General features: G+C 42.9%; 2 protein-coding genes across 3 annotated transcripts; one reads left to right on the forward strand and one right to left on the reverse strand.

Moving 5' to 3' along the window:
* Positions 1–701: 701 nt before the first annotated feature.
* On the forward strand, positions 702–4,642 carry LOC120698530 (dehydrogenase/reductase SDR family member FEY-like). Its single transcript, XM_039982224.1, has 8 exons — positions 702–1,175; positions 2,253–2,373; positions 2,749–2,866; positions 2,981–3,117; positions 3,301–3,396; positions 3,544–3,636; positions 3,924–3,996; positions 4,082–4,642. The coding sequence occupies exons 1-8, from the start codon at positions 880–882 to the stop codon at positions 4,342–4,344; spliced, it is 1,197 nt and encodes a 398-aa protein (XP_039838158.1). The 5' UTR covers positions 702–879; the 3' UTR covers positions 4,345–4,642.
* A 236-nt stretch (positions 4,643–4,878) lies between these two features.
* Positions 4,879–7,529, reverse strand: LOC120698602 (transcription factor ILR3-like). 2 transcript variants are annotated; one of them, XM_039982318.1, is made up of 5 exons: positions 7,294–7,529; positions 6,446–6,508; positions 6,041–6,121; positions 5,762–5,924; positions 4,879–5,408 (listed from the first exon to the last, which is right to left on the reverse strand). In XM_039982318.1, the coding sequence occupies exons 1-5, from the start codon at positions 7,512–7,514 to the stop codon at positions 5,115–5,117; spliced, it is 822 nt and encodes a 273-aa protein (XP_039838252.1). In that variant the 5' UTR covers positions 7,515–7,529; the 3' UTR covers positions 4,879–5,114. The 2 variants fall into 2 exon arrangements, with proteins under 2 accessions (XP_039838252.1, XP_039838327.1); XM_039982393.1 differs by having other exon boundaries at positions 7,311–7,489.
* Positions 7,530–21,272: the final 13,743 nt, after the last annotated feature.

Here is a 21,272-nt window from a genome sequence, read left to right on the forward strand (position 1 = left end):
CTACCGTCGACCACTGCCCACACAATGTCCGGCCCCGCGCCCGGCTGACGGCGCTCCTGCATCACCTAACCCTCCATCGGTCGGTGGCCATGGAAGTCCCGACAATTCGAAACTCTATAGCTTCGCTGCCTCCTTCACCACTCCGGTCACCGGCGACCTCGCTCGCTGCCGCTCCACCCCCTACCACCCCTCCCCCTCCCCTTCTCCTAGCCCGCTGGCGGTTGCTCCCCCTCCTCTAGCCCAGGCAAGAAGATGAACATGGGCTTTCCGCCTTTCCCCCTTCTGCGACGTGTTGGTGCGACGCGTTGGCTCGCAGCCGCGTGCGTGATGTATAGATTTTGCGGAAAAAAATTGACAAATCTTCTAGAATTTGAGAAGTGTACCTTCTAAAACAAAATCGTGTGGGTAGATGCATAGAGTAAACAGTGCCGATGGAGCCTGGACTACCTACCCATGGAGTATCATAGAGTTTTGTAATCAATCCTCCGTGGGCGCCACGGGGCGTGCAGGTCCGACAAAGGCGACAAGGGCTCCAAAAAGCAGCAGCGTGAGTGCGTGGCACGTGAAAGCAGCAGCGGCTGCTTGACGGATGACGGCTGCAAAAAGCAGCCGACTGCTGCACAGCTGCGGGCGCATGCAGGATGCAGCAGGAGCAGCCGCAACCAGCCGCAAGCAGCCCAGAATGGGCCAGCCGAACACGGAACGGCCCAGCTGGAGTCGCCGTCTCGTGTCCGTCGCGGCAGCACAGATCGCCATCTCGCTCCAGCTCCACCCACACCACTGCACAGTAACTACCACCAGTCCACACGACGCCGGCGCGGCCTCCTCCCTCCCTCCTCAAAGATTCGATTCGTGTCTTCTCCCTCCTCCTCCTCCCACATGGCCGGCGACCTGCGCCACCGCCGCGCGCCGGCGGAGGACGGGGGCGAGAGCGCCTCCTCAGCCGGGGAGGGAGCCGCCGCCAGCGGCAAGGATGGGGCGGGGGAGCCGAGGGGGAAGAGGGAGGCGCTGGGGTGGCTCGAATGGGGCCGCGGCTGGATGGCCATCGTGGGGGAGTTCCTCTTCCAGCGCATCGCCGCCAGCCACCTCGCCAACCCGCTCGAGCTGCCCCCGCTCGAGGGCGTCTCCATCATCGTCACCGGCGCCACCAGCGGCATCGGCCTCGAGATCGCAAGGTCTCTCTTTCCTTTCTCTTCTTCGCGTTGCTGTATCTTTTATCCGGCCATTGCGGTTTGCCTGCTGCCTGCAGGATTGTTGCCGAGCTTAGGGCTGTTTCTTCAATTCGAATGGATGATAACATACTCAAGAGCAGATCCTGTTTAGTGTATCTTTCTCAGTCTTTTTGCTGATATAACGAGAGGGGGGGGGGGGAGAGAGAGAGAGAGAGTACTTGAGTATAGCTTTCCTTCACTAGAAAGTTGTGAATTCAATCAATCAAACATTCTAGATGATCATGTCAAGCACTCTAACCACACAAAATAACATAGGGAAAGGTTTTTGAAATAACCATAGAAAGAATTAAATAAAGATACAAATAACACATAAGAAGGAAATTTTGAAAAACACAAATTAGAGTTCTTTTTCTTTACAAAAAAGTAACATTTTTGCTTATTCGTTGATGTATGTGGAAAACAAGCATCCCTGGCTCGACGCATGTTGTCTTTCCGTTCATGTGAAATGTGACTTCTGTGCCAACCAAAAATTAATTGAAGTATGCATTTTGCTATGCACCTAGACATATATTATATCTAGATGCATAGTAAATACTAAGAATCTATAAAAGCCAAAATGAACTACATTTTGGAACGGAGGGAGTACATGTCTCCTCATTTCATTTGTGTGTATTTTAGTGACTTAAGTATTTATTTCTAGTTCATGATGGTGCCTCGACACTCTACAAACCTGTAAATACGTCAAAATCTGACTGCGCTCAACATGTCAACTCTGCATCTGGCCATGCAGTAGCTTAAAATGTTCTGTTGTGTTGATTCAAAACTTTCTTTTGATCTAATCAGTGAATTAAGGAAAAAATTGTTCAACTTCAAGGTGTCTCTGTTTACTCACCTCCATTGTATATTGGAGAAACTAGTCTTCTTGCCAGCTCACATTTTCCTTTAATCAGTGGGAATTTTGAAGTGAAGTTGTCTTTGTACGAAGCTATAGATCAGAAGGCAGGCTCCACTGTGAGAAGCTTGCATCTTGTTCTGAAGATGATACTAATCTGGATCCTTTTACCTTCATCATCATAACAGACAACTCACACAGGCCGGGGCACATGTTGTGATGGCAGTTAGGAGACCCAAGGTGGCACAAGAGTTGATTCAGAAATGGCAGAATGAAAGTTCAGAAACAGGAGCTCCACTAAATGCTGAGGTAAATTTTCAAGATGCTTGCTATGGCCCTGGTTGATGGATGAGGGCTTTTAACATGCTAAATATATTTTGTACTTCCTGATTGTTGCCTTCAAGGCATATATTACTACCCTTTTTTGATCTGATGTAACATAAATTTGAGCTTCTGATTATGTTTGTTTAAGATGTATGCCCTTAACCACTTATGCTGCCATTTTTTTTAAAAAAAAAACTAATGCTGTCTATATCTATGCTCACACTGGACATCTATAATCAATCAAAAGATATGGATACCTTTATTGTTGAAGAATGAAGGCATGTTTATAACTTTGTCAGGCATCTTTTCATTTGGTTTATCTTCAAGGTATTTGATATTTCTTGAACATTAATCTTTAAGGTGATGGAACTTGACCTGCTTTCCCTCGATTCGGTTGTCAAATTTGCTGATGCTTGGAATGCTCGTATGGCACCCTTACACGTGTTGATCAACAATGCTGGAATCTTCGCTATAGGAGGTCTGCTTAATTACAAGCGCAATCCTTTGGGTGTTGACCTTCTAGGGTTCGTTTAAGCAGACATGCTGTATTTAAGTTGTACTAGAGGTAATCAACACTTTCGCTTTCATGCAGAGCCACAGCGTTTTTCAAAGGATGGTCACGAAGAGCACATGCAAGTAAACCATCTTGCACCTGCATTACTGGCGATGTTGCTTATACCTTCCCTTCTCCGAGGTTCTCCCTGCAGAATTGTTAATGTCAATTCAATTGTGAGTTCTGTTCCCTCACCAATTCTGCTCTAGTGTGCAATTTTCTACCATGAATGCAATCAACTGTTTTTCCAAGTCCAAAGATTTTCCATTCTGATGTTGATTTGAAATCAAGTATGTTGCAATTGTACAGTTTTTATTTTGACCATTAGCAGCATCCGACATGTATGTCTCCAATTACAGATGCACACTGTAGGCTTTGTTGATGCTGAGGATATGAACTTGAGAAAGAGGAAATATAGAAGTTGGCTGGGATATTCAAATAGCAAGTTGGCACAGGTACCACATTTGTCATAGATTGCTACTAAAATGTTGTTTGTTTTTCAACTGTTTTTTCTTCTGTTCTATTGGAACAATACACTAACCTATACATGCATGTGTGTTTCATGTTAGTTAGGTCTGAACTATTCTTTGTTTCACTCTCAGATAAAATTTAGCAGCATGCTTCATAAGAGAATCCCTGCAGAAGCTGGCATCAACATTATTTGCGCTTCTCCTGGGATTGTCGACACGAATGTTGTGAGTTCCATTTCCATTTTTTCTCTCTCTAATCATTTGTTCTGTTTCACGAGGTGAATTCCTATAACATGTTTGCTACCAAACTTTCACGTTTTGAGAAATATATAAAGGGTTGGAAGTCAACCCTCATGATTAATTGAACACAATGACACCTCATGATTAATTGAACATAATTAAAAGGTGCATATATTGCGGGATAAGTGGTTCATGTGTACAATGTATCAACCCATTCTTCTTTCCTTTTGTATGTTTGTTCGCTAAAAGTTGGTGCTTATCACATGACACAGGCAAGAGATCTTCCTAAGGTTGTTGTAGCTGCCTATCATTTGATTCCCTACTTCATATTTGATGCTCAAGAAGGTGAATTTTTGAACTTCTGTTGGCATATTTTATCATTTAACAACCTATACATCTTCTGATATACACAAATATTTATGCCATTCAGGTTCTAGGAGTACAATATTTGCAGCATCTGACCCCCAGGTTCTGGAATACTGTGAGATGCTGAAGTCTGAAGACTGGCCTGTTTGCGCTTGCATTAATTACGATTGTAATCCAATGAATGCATCTGAAGAGGCACACAACCTTGAAACTTCGCAGTTGGTTTGGGAGAAAACACTTGAGATGATTGGCCTTCCGCCAGATGCCCTGGAGAAGCTCATCGCTGGGGAATCCATTCAGTGCCGTTATGGACAACAGGAGGCATAATAGAAATCGCACAGATCCAAATCGAAAAGTGGTGGGTTTGTTCCTGTTCTTGATTAGAGCACCTTTGTTATATCATTCTGATCCTGTATTTGAAGGGGAAAAACACATAGAGGAAGCGGAAAGAGAAAACTGAGTTTGTTAACAGTTATGCAAGTTTGCTCTAGTTTGAGATCACGGGGAGCCTTTTCTTTTGAGCAAAAAGGACATTGTAAAGAGCAGTAGAAATACACTCCCGTATTATTTGTGATCACTGACAATGATAGTGATAAAGAGATGCGTATCCTGAGTTGTTTTTCCCTTTGCAGAGCATTTTTTTTTTATTTTTTGTCGATGAGCTCATTCCTAACATATTTTCTGGATCAGCTGTATGTGCATGAGCTGAGAACCGGAAATGATTTATCTTATCACATTATTTTATTCCGCTGTGCATGAGCTGTGTGCTCACACGCTAACCCTGACGAGAACTAGCACGACAATACAAAAATTGCTGATGCTCAAATCGGAACCTTGGAAAACAAAGATCAGACAGACAGCTTCAGCAGATCATGCTCACAGATGGTGAGACGAGACAAGGTCGCAATGGAATATATGCAACTAGCGGGTTAAGATCCATATTAATTACAGACATCACCCTTCAATGGAACAACTGCTGGAAATAACAGTAACAGAAAAATCATGACCGGAGTTGCAGACTTCTTTCCTCTCCAGGGACCTACAGACACTGATTTGCCGCCAATGGATGAGACAGCAGCATTATGCAGTAGCTGCAGCTAAGCATTTGGTGGCCAGAGCTTCGGATCTTGAGTTGTGTCCACCACAGTCGGAGGCAGCCACTGCCACATTGCCATCCCAAGGAACGCTGCGGGGATTGGAGCGCCTTTATTGGTTGGAGCCTGCTGCGGTGGTGCAAATGGAGCAAAAGCAGCAGGATGGTATGCAGCTGGATGAGGGAGATGGGGAACATATCCTGTAGGAGCTGCACTCATTGCTTTAACTTGCTGCTCCAGTCTCTCCTTTTCTGCCTTCAGTCTCACTTTCTCTTCTCGGAGCTCATTCTTCTCCTCCTGGAAAGATAATATATGATTTCGCAATTGAAAACCTACAAATTCGCTGGCTCGTAGGCTCTATATAGAGGTATGGGAGGTCAAACCACCGATCACTAAACTTGCATATTAATTATAGCATATCTAGAAACTTAATTCATGGACCAAGCAATGGCTGCGGGATAAACAAAATGGGCAGGACTTAGTAGAACAAGTTTGCCTGCTTGGACCTGGTATGTATAAGCAGAACAACAAAAATAACATGCATTTTCACCACACACAATTGTAAAATACATGAAGAATGCAGAGGGCATCAAATGTTCTGAAATCCAGAGGAATATTTGTAAGAAAAATCAGCTGTATGAAGAAGATACCTTCAGGTCCTTGATATTCTCTCGCAGCTTCTCATTTGATTCTTTAAGCTTTTCTGCCTCACCTCTAAGTTGTGCCAACATACGGGCTGCATCACTTAAGATATTTGCTTTATCCAACTTAGCTTGCTTACCAGGATTCATAACCGAACTTAATTCCAGAAATCTGCAGGTCAAAATAATAGATCAGAACTAAGTTATATGCAAGTATGTGCACCCTTTCTATGTGCACCCTTTCTTCTAGAACTATGGCTGAGAGGTGTAGTTTCACTTTCACGGTACCTGTCATTCAGCCTATCCCTCCTCATTTTTTCACGACAAGCTTTGGATTTCGTACCAGATGAAGATGGTTCATCTCTAGGCCTGCATAAAATCTAAGTAGTTGTGTTAAACAAGTGGATAAAAAAATAATACTAAACAGATGCTATGTTGGTAGTGCTAGTTATAACATCGGCAAGCATAAGAAATAAAAAAAAGTTGTAGCATTATGCTATTGGGTGAGTATCTGGCTGGATTTGCATGCTTGTTATAAACACTAAAGTCTCGAGTTATCCAGTTGGGAGATTTGAACCAATGAAATGGAAGGGCAAGAGGCTCAAATACATCCACACGCATTAAAGAAAATGATTCAGCTAAATACAAGAATACTTCAAAATCAGAAATAAGGGTAAGGATATAAAGCCATACCTTTTCCCTAAATTAGATTGCTCAAAGCCACAATCATCTCCACTGAATCCATCAATCCCAAGTCTGCCACAATTGCAAATTAAGTACCGAATACAACAAAAGAAAATATAAACAGAACATGTGTAAGTGCAGTGCAGCTGCTCAAGTATCTGGTAAAAGATTCTGCTGCTTATATTTCAGTTGAAAGATAGAATACAAACATCTAGCCCATAATTATGCAAATCATTTCCATATATTATATAATGCAGGATGAACATCGGAGCAGCCTATCCCAGGCTCCCAGCTAGCACACAAACGCTGATTGCTTCAAGGATCGCTAGCAAGACTTGTAATGACGTCAGCACCAGCACTCATATATGCAGTAAAATCTACGTACTTGTAACAAGAATTAACAAGTAATGTAGAATATTACCATTCACAGGTATCAACACAGCATTTGCTTGGATGCACCTATGGAGCAACTAGTGCTGCAATTCTCTAATGCAAATATCAAATTCAATCCACCCATACACAAGGACAGCCGACAGGTGAAATTTCCTAAACTCGCATAAGCCAAAACCGCAGATTAGGTTTCAGTCTTACAGAAATGCAGGGACTCTTCCCTCAAAACTGTTTCCTGACAGATCATAAGGCTCCTTTCTTTTTGAGGGAAAAAAGATACGCGAAGGCTATATGGAGTAGCACATAGGCATCAGAGACTACATCACCCAAATCAAGTCTATAATAATTTAACGAACACCGCCCACAAATTAAAAAAAAAACAATCTGCAGCGACAACGACCGCGGGAGTATAAAATCTACGCACGGCATATAGTCTACTGCATCTACAAGAAAGAAAGAATCGTTACAGTTGGTTTCGCCGTACCCTCCATCGCCGGCCAGCGTGGGCACGCCATCGCAGAAGATGGCGAGATCTCCGTCGTCGCCGGCGCCACCGAGGAGCAAGTCTTCGACGGGGCCTCCGCCTCCGGCGCAGTCCATCGTCGCGGCGGCCGCGTGTCCGGCGCCGGAGAATACATCGGACGGCAACTCGATTCCTGAACTTCGTTGGGCTGTTTACAGAGCCCATTATCTTCGGTTGCTTTTTGGGCTGATACTTCTTGCAGTGGGCCAAATCAGGTCTGACGTGACATGCAAACCACCTGATGCCTTCATTTTACCCTTTCCCCCCTTCTTTCCGTGGGAACAGATGCCCCCTTCAGGTCATCAGGACTAGCACAAAGAAACAGAGCAGACTTTTGTAACAGCGATTATATGTTCAGTATTTAGTGCATTCCATACAGTGATTCGAAATTTCAAAAAAAAATTGCACACAAAAAAGTGATCTTGCTATTCAACTCTCGAGTGATTCTTCATTTTGCATATCTATCAAGTCTGTCCATTGAAATTGCTTCCAGAATCACCTATATATATGCATATATTTGTTGGGTCCACAAAGAGCAAAGAGCACAAGCATAAAACATGGGTGAATATAAAAATTTGTATGATATACTGATATGGTTTGAATTTGCACTAGAAGATGCTTAGGGCTTCAGCTTACACAATCTATACGATCCTCAGAGAATGGCAGCAGCAGTGGGGCCTAATACCCTAATCTGCTGGGAGCCATGATTATCCGGCTGGTAAAAAGGCGAGCAACTTCATGGCCTTGGACTTTCGGTCTTCCAAACCAAATATGTTTGCACCTCCACTTGATGCATGTCTACAAGCACTGCACACACAGAGTGAGAGATCACAGAGGCTGAGAGGCATCCAGCTCCACTCACCCTCAAGAAATTTCCATCAGTCCAAGTGCTGTCTGCAGATTCCCTTTTATGCATGCCTCTGCTTTATACCCCTCCCATTCCACAAAGCAAATGTTCTATGGATGGATGGAAATATGGAATGGAACTGATGGATTCCCCTCCTTTTTATCACCAGCTACAAGAGTGCAAGGGCTTGCAAACACCTGGAAATGTGCCGGGCAATCTATCTATTGTTGGGGTACTACTCACACTAGATGCATCATCCACTATCACCGCCTAATTGCGTCTCGTCATCACAACAAAATTTTACTTTTTTCTGAATTGATAAAAAGAGTGTCCACTAATGGAGAGCTATAGCTCTAATATTCTATGCAAATTGAGTGCTTTTATTTCCTAAACTTTTTTCTTGAACCACGTACTAAGCATATGAGGCTCTATCTGTGGCAGTGCCTTATAGGAAAAATGCAGACAGATATGTAAATATACACAAGTAGCTTTTTTTTTCAGAATCATACAATGGAATTCTAGATGTAACATTTCATAAAGTAACTGTCACACTTTGAAGACAATCCATACATTTTAGTTTATAGCAAATCAAGAAAAATAAAAGCTTAGGCACAGTAGATTGTGAAGTGACCAAAAGAAGATTTGTAATCCTGTGATATCTCTGCCTTTCAAGCCCTAACAACAAGTGGATTCCACCACCTCCACCGCCTTCATATTTTATGCCTACACAAATGGTTGACATGCTGTGAGCCGTTGCTTCTGATCCAATACTCATCATGAGATTAAAGAAAGCTAATCCCTGGATGCGAAGCAAAAGACGCCACCATCTCACCTCCTAATGAGCACAAAAAGAGAACACACCACCACAGAGATGTATATTAATTAAATGCACACAAAAATAATCTCCATGTATACCTCATCCCTACATGGCAACAGTGATGTGGCTGACCCTAAAAAATCATGCTACTTTTTAACCATATCCTAAAAAAACATCTTTTTGCAGTGGTGTTTTGCACTCAGCCCTTTGATATGATGATGATGACTTTTGCAAATCCATGGGTGGCCACTCATTAAAATATTAGAAATGAGGCCGGAAATTATTTGTTGAGTGGGAAAATAAAGCTGCATCGGATGGTTAAAAAGTAGGGATTTTACCTAAAGGTTAACAACAAGTGCAGCTGTCTTGAGGCCCAATGGTGATAAGTAACCGCCACTTTACCGTTGTGAGTTGGTCAGCTACAAAGCATGCCTTTTTTATTTTCTGAGTAGTCGTGAAGCATGCCTTTTGGTCTTGTGATCCAAGAACACTGAAACTGACTTGTGCAGCACTAGAACAAGCTGGCTGCTCATAGATCTTGTTGCTTGTAAAGATGGAGCCTGAGTGCAGTTCAAGCGCTGCACATGGCAATGCAAATCTGGTCTTACACTATTTTACATATTGCCATACGCTCGTTCATGTTCTACTTTTTAATTGACAGTCCATTTTGGACCTTTTTACCTTGAAGCTCTTGTTGTTTAAATTTTGCAAATGGTAGGTCGATTTTCACAGGCCATAACACATCATTTGAACATTGAAAATATTCATGGATTTTATATTGTGATGTACGCATTTCATTCATAAGCTTAAAAATTAATTAGTTTTGGTCAATCAGCAAGAAGCGTGTATCAATTACTCAAGACTTCTGACTTTGAAGTTCATTCATTTTTGTTTATCATTTGAATAGAGATGGAACATTTGCCCGTCCACAGTTCTTCAAGCACTGAAAGTCCATTGCGATAGTCCTTGAATTGCAAGCAAGCCATCTTGGTTGCTTCAGCAAGCAACCTTTTACCTGATCTTCCTAAAAACAAATTAAAGGACAGGTTTGGACTTCTGACCATTCACTGTTCGAACCAAGCTTGCTTTTTCTCTCCTAAAGACGTGGTTTGGACTTTGGAGTTTCTGACCATTCACCATTCTAGATGATCACTTGTTCAAAAAAAAAACAATCTAGATAATTGTTAATCACATCAGATGGTTTCTGCTCCGTGAGCATGACAATTATACAATCTCTAGAACAAATTAAAACGGGAGCTGATGTTTCTAGTGATAACATTATTGCTGATCTTTTTTTAAAAGATAAATTTAGGAACGTGATTAACTATGAACAGCCCAATGCAAAAAGTATAAACAACCTCGTTACCAACTCCATACAATTCATTGCATCTACCCCTACATGTTCCCTTGACTTTTATTCAGAGCTCAAACACAAACTAAACTATTCTTAGGTTTCATCTGTACTTGAAGCTCTTGGCTTATACCTCAAACAATTAGACCGACATGGAAACACGCTAGATTGCAGATAAACTTGTATCAAGATCATGCCATCTGACCTCTTGCAGATATATAATAATATATGCACGCAATGATGACAAAGGCTGCTAACTAACCTTTTCATTTGTAATATAACAAATGTCATCGTCTTTGCCAGTTGTTCTCTGTCGGTGATTTGCTAGTTCCACCGATAAACAATAAAAGAGGAAACCCTGCACTTTAAAGTATGAGAACAGCCAGAAAATAAAGTTACGATTGAGGTACATCTAGATCCAAACAATGCGCTTCACAATTATATGACTCCAAATATCGACTTCGCTAAAATGACTCAAAACATTAACGCTTTGTTATACATGACATTAGGTGTATTTTTCCTCTTTTCTTTTTTTCTTTTTCATGTATTTGAGGTGTGTAATGTCCCTTTTGCCCCCTCTGTGTTTTTGCTGCAGCCCACGTCATGGGCTTCGCGGCGCGGCTGACGGGGGCCCAGGCCGCGCACCTCGCCTCCCGGCACCACGGGCGTCGTGATAGGCCTCGTCGACACCGGCGTGTACCTGAAGAACCGCGCGTCGTTCGCCGCGGACCCATCGCCCCCGCGCCTAGCACGTTTGGTGGCCGCTGCGTCTCGACGCCGACGATTCAACGCCTCCGCGTACTGCAACAACAAGCTCGTCGGCGCCAAGTTCTTCAACCTAGGGTACCAGACTGCGCACGGAGTGTGATTGAGGAGACGGAGTCCAGGTCGCCGCTTGACACCAACGGCGGCGGCGGGCGGCGGTGTGCACGGCGTTGGGCGTCGGCGCTTAGGGAGATGATGAATTGATCGATACGGGGTGGCGTCGGTCACGGAGGAAAAGCAGAAGGGCAAAAGAGTCGCATCAAGGTAAAATACATGTATTTTAGAGTGAATGTTGATTAAAGACCACAAATATCATGCATAATAAAGAGTCAATGTTTCAAAGGTCATTTTAGTGAACCTATTGTTTCGTGTCCTATAATTACAATTTTCTCGAACTACTAATGTGAGACTAATTGAGAATTTGCTCATCGCCATCAAAATCTATACCACTTTCCTCGTTGCCATAAAAAATCTGTAGGGTTAAATAAATGGTACTGATAGATTGTTGAATAACCGATCTATAGTGTTGCCTATAGCTGAGGTGGATCTTGCCACAATAAGCTTGCTATCTAGAACATCATTAAGGGTGCCCTTATTATTATTATTATTATTATTATTATTATTATTATTATTATTATTATTATTTGAACGGGAGTAGATGGTTTTGGCAGTGACAAGTGTCATGACCGACAACACGACCAACAGAAGGCGCCTTCCCTGCCGTTCGTTTCGGCGCCCCCGGACCTCGCCACTTCTGGCGGAAACCGGCGCCCCCAGACCTCGCCACTTCTGGCGGAAACCGGCAGCTTCTAGGAAGGAACCTCGAGCGCGCGACGCAGAGCAGATCTCGAGAGCGCGCGGATGGACGCCAAACCGTAGCCCGCACCCACCGATTCGGCGCCCGATCGATAAAACCCCACGTCGGCCTGCCCAGCGGTCGCAACCACGGCCACTCGCCGGCGCCCGCAACCGGTAAGGATGGCAACGGGTCGGGTTCGGATCGGGTGGAGTCTCCGTGCACCCAAAACCGAAATCCGAAATCGAAACCCGAACCCGAACCCGAAACCGATTCGGGTGGAAATCCATCACCAAAACCAAACCCGTGGATACCCGAAACCCGAATGGATACCCGAAACCCGAATGGATACCCGAAACCCGCAGATAAATATACATATATTCACATGAATAAACAAGATGCAACAAATAATAAATATTTTCATGACTCAACTTTCAATAAATTTAATAGTCTAAGTAAACAAATTATCATTAATATATTATAAAACATGAGTTTTAATTCCAAATAATTTATTTCGGATATCCATTGGATATCCACGGGTGGAAACCAAAACCCGAAACCGAACCCGAAATCGAACCCGAACCCGAACCTGAAAACCGTGGGCGAAAAACCAACACCAAACCCGAAACCCGAAAACCCGAAACCCGCAGATACCCGCACCGAACCCGATCCGCTGCCATCTCTAGCAACCGGCGGGGCGGCTAGTGTCCATTTTTTCTTTTATTATTATTTCTATTTCTATTTTTATTTTGTTTCTTTTTTCTTTTTATAAATAAATTTCTATATATTTTGCACAAAATAAAATGTTCCATAATATTTTTGAACAATATATTTCGCATAATGTCTCGTAAAAATGTTATACAATAATATTTTGAGAAAATTGTTCAAGAAAATGTTCCAAAACAACATTTGGGAACATTTGATTAATACCGAGAAAATGTACTGACTATTTGATTTTTGTTCCAGAAAATGTTTCTAAAAAATATTCTAGAAAAATCTTCTGGAACATTTGATTTTGTTACCTAAAAATATTCCAAAAAATATTAGGGAATATTTAATTTTGTCCCAGAAAAATATTCTAGAACATTGTTACAGAACATTTATTTTTAAAACAAATATTATTTACCTTCTCATAGTGGGCCTATTTAGGACAATCTAATGGACCTAAATGGGCTGTCCTACTCGAGGTTACGAGTAGGACATCCTATGGATAGGAGGTCCCGGGGTTGGACGGGGACGGAGAAAAGGGAAGGAGGAAGGAGAAAACGAGAAAGGGTTTAGCCCAAACTATAAGCTTTTAAATATTTTAAATCTTTTCAAACAAGAACACCAATACAATGCCACCATGAATGCATCATTTATAGGCTATATTTATTTAAGTTAAAAATGTTCCTGACTATTAAGAAGAAGGGGAGTACAACAAACAACACAACCACTCGACCAAGACACCCGAGCTCCAACTTATAGAAAAGTGTGGGACTTACTCCAACTCATAGAAAAGCTACATGTTGAAATATGCAATGTATATTTGGAATATTCTAGAAGATTGTGGAAATCACAGAAACTAACTTTGTAATGCACGAGGATAAAATCATGGCAAGGTAAGAATGTTCTAGAAGAGTGGAGAGCAAGTATGAGTAATAGTTGTCAAGCTTCATGGTGAAGTGTGGTATTCTCTAGAAACTAGGTATTTGTATGGTTAGATAAGTATGAGGAAATTCTACAGTTACATATTTTGTAGGAAGTGTGTAAAAGATGGACACATGGCAAAATGAGCCATGGATTTCTATAGATAGGGGTGCCCCCCTCCCCCTTGCCATACCATGGCATAAAGGGTCACAAGTAGGAGATGGCAATGATGCAATGTATTATAGTGGTGCCATGACAGGATAGCCACATAAAGAGTGCAAGTGTTCTCTAGTGTTGTATCAAATTGAGTTGTGAATAAAAATTTGAGTTCCCCTGTAGAGAGTTGGTCTCCCATATTAGTGTTGGTGTAAAGGTATCTATAGAGAAAGTAGTGTGGGTAATGATCCATATAAGGAGTCGAACACTGATTTCTCAATACTGCAATTAGAGAATCCATACTCAGGCTGCATGTTAATCCGTAAGCAATGATCATAGTACATTGATATAGAGCAGAGGCTGTAAGCATCTAGGCCCTCAAGGTATGTTTCGGTGATTAATGACAACCATTATTGTGACTAATGAGTTTGTGCAGCTTAATAGATCATTATCGCTCATTTGGTCATATGTCAAAAGAGGCCCCTCAATTTCGGTTATTCTAAAAGGCGATCTCGGTTTTCAACTTATATATGTCAAGGCTAAGGATCTTTCTAGTCCTAAGTGTCACAAGGTTGAGAAGGACACTTAGGTTAGTATAGGTTTTATAGTTTTGTAGTGATCGCACTATTAAGAGGGGTTAAGGCTTAGTAACTTGAGCATGGACATGGTCATTTGAAAATGGATGCACACTATGGTCACTCAGGTTTCTAGAAGTTCAAATAAGTGGTTCTCAAACTATATCTCAAGAATATTTGGATTTCATTCAAGACTCAAATCAGAAAAGACAAAATCAGAAAAAGTCTATACACCGGTTTAACCGACGCTCTCAATTTTCTATACGTCGGTTAAACGAAGTCAGCAGAGTCTGGACAAATTCAATACACCGGTTAAACCGACGTGTTTGAATTTAACGTCGGTGCATTGGTCCAGAGTTGGTTTTTCCAGGGAAATTCAAGTTCTATTCACCGGATTAACCGACGCTGTTTGAATCAAGACGTCGGTGCAATTGACCAGTGAGATGGTTTTTTCAGAGGAATTCAAAAGTTGTACTCACCGGTTAAACCGACGATAGGTTTGAGTTAACGTCGGTGCAGTTGTCCAGAGACTTGATTTTTCAGTGGTTCAGTGGACAACTACACTCACCGGTTAAACCGATGCTACGTCGGTTAATCTGCCCCAGTTGTAACGGCTAGTTTTCAGAAGAGGCAGTTTACATTCACCGGTTAAACCGACGATGACAATGGGGGGTACGTCGGATTAACCGGCGCTACGCAGTTTTCTGGCAGTTTTTCTCCAACGGCTCTATTTGTGTGAGCTGCCTATATATACCCCTCCAATGGGTCATTTCGCCCACTCTTGACACCAGGCAACATCCAAACACTCATACCATAGTCAAGAGCCACCTTGAGCTTCATCATTCACATACTTGTGCATTCAATCAATCAAGAAGCAAGATTAAGGACTTGAGTAGAGAGAAGCTAGTGTGCATCCGTTCTTGGTGATCGGTTCTTGCTCAAGTGAAGGCCTTAGCTTGTTACTCTTGGTGATTGGCATCACCTAGGCGATCTTGGTGATCGAGGTGTTTCTCGCGGAGCTTGCCAAGGATTGTGGGAGCCCGGAGAAGAAGATTGTACGTGGCTTGATCTCCACCACGCCGGGATGGTGAACGGAGACTCTTAGTGAGCGCCCTCGTCTCGGTGACTTGGGAGGTGACAATACTCTTTGTGAGTGTCACAACGTGGATTAGGGGTGTGTGCCAACACATCGATACCACGGGAAAAAATCCGGTTGTCTCTTGTCCATTCCTTTTATTCAAGCATTTTCTTTCATGCAATTTACTCATGTGCTTGACTTAGAGATCATAACTTAGCTCTACCTTGCTAGGCTTTACTTTGTTTTAGCTCTCTTAGCTTGTGTTAGAAGCTTAGTTATCCGGTTGGTGAATTGGTGCCCTACTAGCATTGCATAGGTTAAGGTTGCTTTACTTTGTTTTAGAATTTGAAAAAGGCCCAATTCACCCCCCCTCTTGGTCCATCGATCCTTACAATTGGTATCAGAGCCTCGTTGCTCATTTGGATCATTAGGCTTCACCGCCTAGAGCTATGGCCAAGATGGGTGGTTCGCCGCCTCACTTCGAGGGCAAGAACTTTGCCTATTGGAAAGTTCGCATGGCCGCATACCTTGATGCGATTGCCCCCGAAGTATGGTTGGCGACTAAGACCGGGTTCACCGGAACTCCCACCACCGAACAATTAAAATGGAATGCTAAGGCTAGAAATGCAATTTTCGAAGCCATTAGTGAGGAAGTCTTTGCTAGAGTTAATGACATGGACTTAGCAAGTGATATATGGAAAGAACTAATTGAAATTCATGAAGGCTCCACAAAAGTCCGTGAACAAAAATATCACTTGTTTAGAGCTAAGTATGATTCTTTTAAAATGCTAGCTCATGAAAATTGCAATGATATGTACTCTCGCTTGAATGTCATTGTCAAGGACATTAATGCACTTGAAATATCCAAAATTGACAGTGCCTCCATCAATCGCAAGATTCTCATGCTCCTCCCGAAGCCCAAGTATAACATCATCAATGCTATGCTTCAAAAGGAGAATCTTGACACAATGGAAGTAGGAGAACTTGTGGGCGAAATTCGCGCTCATGAGATGAGTATCCTTGGTATGTCCGAAGAGCCAACTTCAAGCAAATCAATTGCTCTAAAGACCAAGGCAAACAAAGCCCGCAAGCTCAAGATGATCAAGCAAGATTCTAGCTCAAGCAATGAAGAAGATGATCATCATGAAAGCTCATCCGATGTTGAAGATGATGGAGAGCTTGCTCTTATGATGAGAAAGTTCACCCGCTTGAATGACAAGATCAACAAGAAGGGGTTCAACTTTGACTCTAAGAAGGGAATGTTCCGGCCAATGGATGTCAAGAACAAAATTTGCTACAATTGTGGAGAAAAAGGTCACATCCGTCCAAATTGCCCCAAGCCGGACAAAAGAAACAAGGATCACAAGAGCAAGCATCGCCATGATTCAAGCGATGATGAAGAAGAAGAAAGGAAGAATAAAAACAAGAGACTTGGGAAGAAAAAGAGCCATGACAAGAAGACCAAGCTCTTCCCAAAGAAGAAAGGGCACACCAAGAGAAGCTTCTTGGTGGAAAAACAAGAGTGGGTGACCGATGTCTCATCAAGCGAAGATTCAAGTGATGAAGAAGACATAGTCACCATCGCCCTCACAAATGAAGAACCATCACTACCTCCACCTCCAATGTGCCTCATGGCCAAAGGTAACTCTAAGGTATGTGAGAGTGAAGATGATAGTGATGATGAGCTTGACCCCAATGAGTTTGCTAACCTCATTAATGAGTATACATCCGTCATCAAGAGGGAAAAGGGCAAAGTCAAGATTCTTGAGAGCACTCGTGCAAAGTTAGAGCTTGCCCACTCCGATTTGCTTGGCAAGTACAATGACTTGCTCAAAAAGCACAATGAGTCACTTGTACTTGCTAAGCAAGTTGAAGAGAGCCACAAAAAGCTTAAACAAGAGCATAGGGAGTTGGCTCACAAGTATCAAGAACTTGAATTTGCCTATGAAGCAATTGACCCAAGTCTTGAGAACTTTGCTCATGAAACTATTGAGAAGGTCAATGCTTCTACTTCATGTGATGACCTACTCATTAATGCAAATGCTACTAATGCTTTGCCCGAGCTTGCACCTTCTAGGGAAAAGGATTTGATGGATCAAGTTGCAAGCCTCAAGAGTAGTGTGGAGAAGCTCTCAAGAGGAGAATACATCCACAAAGAGATTCTCTTCAACAATGCCCGTGACTATGGCAAGAGAGGTCTTGGTTCATTTCCGGAGCCAAACATAGCCACTACTCCTTCTCCGGAGATCAAGATTAGCTTCATCAAGGAAGTTGGATCATATTGCCAACATTGCCAAGTCACCGGGCACCACACTAGGGAGTGCACTCTACCATCACGTCCTCTTCCTAAATTACCCAAGAATTACTCTTCAATATTTCAAAATAACCATTTTCTCTTGAGTAAGGTGAAGGGTAAGGTGAAGGCCAAATTCATTGGCAAACTCACTAAGGAGTCAAAGAAGAAGCTCCCCAAGCAACTTTGGGTCCCAAAAGCTCTTGTCACACATGTGCAAGGCCCAAAGCTTGTTTGGGTTCCTAAAACTCAAAAGTGAATTCTCATGTGTGTAGGTGAACTACAAAGCCGGTGGAAAACATTGGGTACTTGATAGCGGTTGCTCTCAACATATGACCGGCAATGATAGCATGTTCACCTCCCTTGAAGACCCCGGCGATCATGAACATGTCACCTATGGTGATAACTCAAGGGGAAAAGTTTTAGGTTTGGGTAGAATAGCAATTTCTAAAGATTTATCTATTTCTAATGTTTTGTTTGTAGAAGCACTTAGTTTTAATCTTATTTCAATTGCTCAATTGTGTGATCTTGGACTAACGTGTGCCTTTGACAAGAATGGTGTTGTAGTAACTCATGAAAAAGACAAGTCATTGGTATTCACGGGGTTTAGGCATGGCAACATTTACTTGGTGGATTTCTCTTCAAAGCAAACAAGCACCATGACATGCCTCTTCACCAAGTCTTCTCTTGGGTGGCTTTGGCATAGAAGAATTGCTCATATTGGCATGAGCAACCTCAAGAAAGCCCACAAGAGAGGGATGATCACCGGCTTGAAGGACGTCACCTTTGACAAGAATAAGCTATGTAAAGCATGTCAAGCCGGGAAGCAAGTTGCAACACATCATCCCATCAAGACGATGTTGTCTACCTCCAAGCCGCTCGAGCTACTTCACATGGATCTCTTTGGTCCAACTACATACAAGAGCATTGGTGGTAACCTCTATTGCCTAGTAATTGTTGATGATTTTTCACGTTACACTTGGGTTATGTTTCTAGGCGATAAGGGTGAAACTCCGGAACTCTTCAAGACATTTGCAAGAAGAGCTCAAAGGGAGTACAACTCCCCAATTGTGAAGATCCGGAGTGACAACGGCACCGAATTCAAGAACATGAAAATTGAAGAATGGTGCGATGAAGAGGGCATCAAGCATGAGTTTTCCGCCACCTACACGCCTCAACAAAATGGAGTGGTGGAAAGAAAGAACAAGACTCTCATCACCCTAGCTAGAGCAATGTTGGATGATTATGGCACGTCCGAGAAGTTTTGGGCGGAAGCAATCAACACGGCGTGTCATGCATCCAACCGAGTATATCCTCACCGACTCCTCAAGAAAACTCCATATGAGCTCATCACCGGGAAGAAACCAAATATATCATACTTTCGAGTCTTTGGTTGCAAATGCTTCATCTATAAGAAGAAAAGGCTCGGTAAGTTTGAAAGTAGATGTGATGAAGGTTTCTTTCTTGGTTATGCATCAAACTCCAAAGCATATAGAGTATTCAATCAAACCTCCGGGTTAGTTGAAGAAACATGTGATGTGGAGTTTGATGAATCTAATGGCTCCCAAGAGGAGGTTGTTGGCTATGAGAATGTAGGTGATGAGGAAATTGATGAAGCTTTGAAAAATATGTCCATTGGGGATATCAAGCCGGAAGAGGTGCATGAAGACAATGATCAAGGAGGAGGACCTTCCTCATCTACACCAAGCACCTCCACGGCGCCCCAAGTGGATGAAGATCAAGAAAAAGATGATACACAACCTCAAGAAGATGTGCCAACGCCAACACCCCAAGTTCAAGAACAAGAAGAGCAAAGTGTTCCACCACAAGCACAAGTCACTCATGATCCACCCCAACAAGCATCAACGCAAGTACCGCTAGTGAAGCATGGTCGCATCTCCAAGGATCATCCAATTGGTCAAATCATTGGTAGTCCATCAAAAGGAGTAAGAACTCGCTCTAAACATGCTTCATTTTGCGAACATCACTCGTTTGTTTCTTGTATTGAACCCACTAGCATAGAGGAAGCGCTTGAGGACTCGGATTGGGTGATGGCCATGCAAGATGAGTTGAACAACTTCACCCGCAATGAAGTTTGGGTCCTCGAAGCTCCTCCAAAAGACAAGAACATCATCGGCACCAAGTGGGTCTTTCGGAACAAGCAAGATGAACATGGGGTGGTGGTACGCAACAAAGCAAGACTTGTGGCAAAAGGGTTTTCTCAAGTCGAAGGTTTGGATTTTGGTGAAACTTTTGCTCCGGTCGCAAGACTTGAAGCTATCCGTATCCTTCTTGCTTACTCTTCACATCATAACATTAAGTTGTATCAAATGGATGTGAAAAGTGCATTCTTAAATGGCGTTATTAACGAACTTGTTTATGTTGAGCAACCTCCCGGGTTTGAAGATCCGAGGAATCCTAACCATGTTTATAGGTTGCACAAGGCACTCTATGGGCTCAAACAAGCTCCAAGGGCTTGGTATGAGAGGCTTCGTGACTTCCTAATCATGCAAGGCTTCAAGATCGGGAGGGTGGACACCACGTTGTTCACAAAAGACGTCAACGGGGATCTTTTCATTTGTCAAATTTATGTTGACGATATTATTTTTGGCTCAACTAATGATTTGCTAAGCCATGAGTTTGCTACCATGATGTCTAGGGAATTCGAGATGTCCATGATTGGCGAATTGACCTTCTTCCTTGGTTTTCAAGTCAAACAAATGAAGGAAGGGACATTCATCCATCAAGAAAAATATACCAAAGATATCTTGAAGAAGTTCAAGATGGATGAGTGCAAGCCAATCAAGACACCCATGGCAACCAATGGGCATCTCGACTTGGATGTGGACGGTAAACCGATTGATCAATCCCTCTATCGTTCTATGATAGGGTCTTTGCTTTACCTTACCGCATCTAGGCCCGATATAATGTTTAGTGTGTGCTTGTGTGCCCGCTTTCAAGCTAACCCAAAGGAGTCACACCTTTCGGCTGTGAATAGGATCCTTCGGTATCTCAAGCACACTCCTAGCATAGGCTTGTGGTACCCCAAAGGCGCTAGTTTAGATCTCTTGGGATACTCGGATTCGGATTTTGCCGGAAGCCGTGTGGATCGCAAGAGTACCTCCGGGGGTTGCCACTTGCTTGGGCGTTCTCTAGTTTCTTGGTCGAGTAAGAAGCAGAATTCCGTGGCTTTGTCCACCGCGGAAGCGGAATATATAGCGGCCGGTGCATGTTGTGCCCAAATCCTATATATGAAGCAAACCCTTTTGGACTTTGGTGTGAAACTAGATAGGATCCCACTCCTTTGTGACAATGAAAGTGCCGTAAAAATTGCCAAGAATCCAGTTCAACACTCTCGCACAAAGCACATTGATATTCGCCATCACTTCTTGCGTGATCACGAAGCCAAGGGGGACATTTCCCTTCAAGGTGTGAGATCCGAGGAGCAATTGGCGGATATATTCACAAAACCTTTAGACGAGAGTACCTTTGTTAGGCTAAGAAATGAGCTCAATGTGTTAGATGCGGCAAACGTCATGTAAGTTGCCATGTCATATAGAAAAATGCATACATATAGGACACTTGTCTAACCATGGTAAGATAGTGATGAGCAAGG

The sequence above is a fragment of the Panicum virgatum genome, chromosome 1K, assembly GCF_016808335.1.
Source record: "Panicum virgatum strain AP13 chromosome 1K, P.virgatum_v5, whole genome shotgun sequence".
Taxonomy (NCBI): domain Eukaryota; kingdom Viridiplantae; phylum Streptophyta; class Magnoliopsida; order Poales; family Poaceae; genus Panicum; species Panicum virgatum.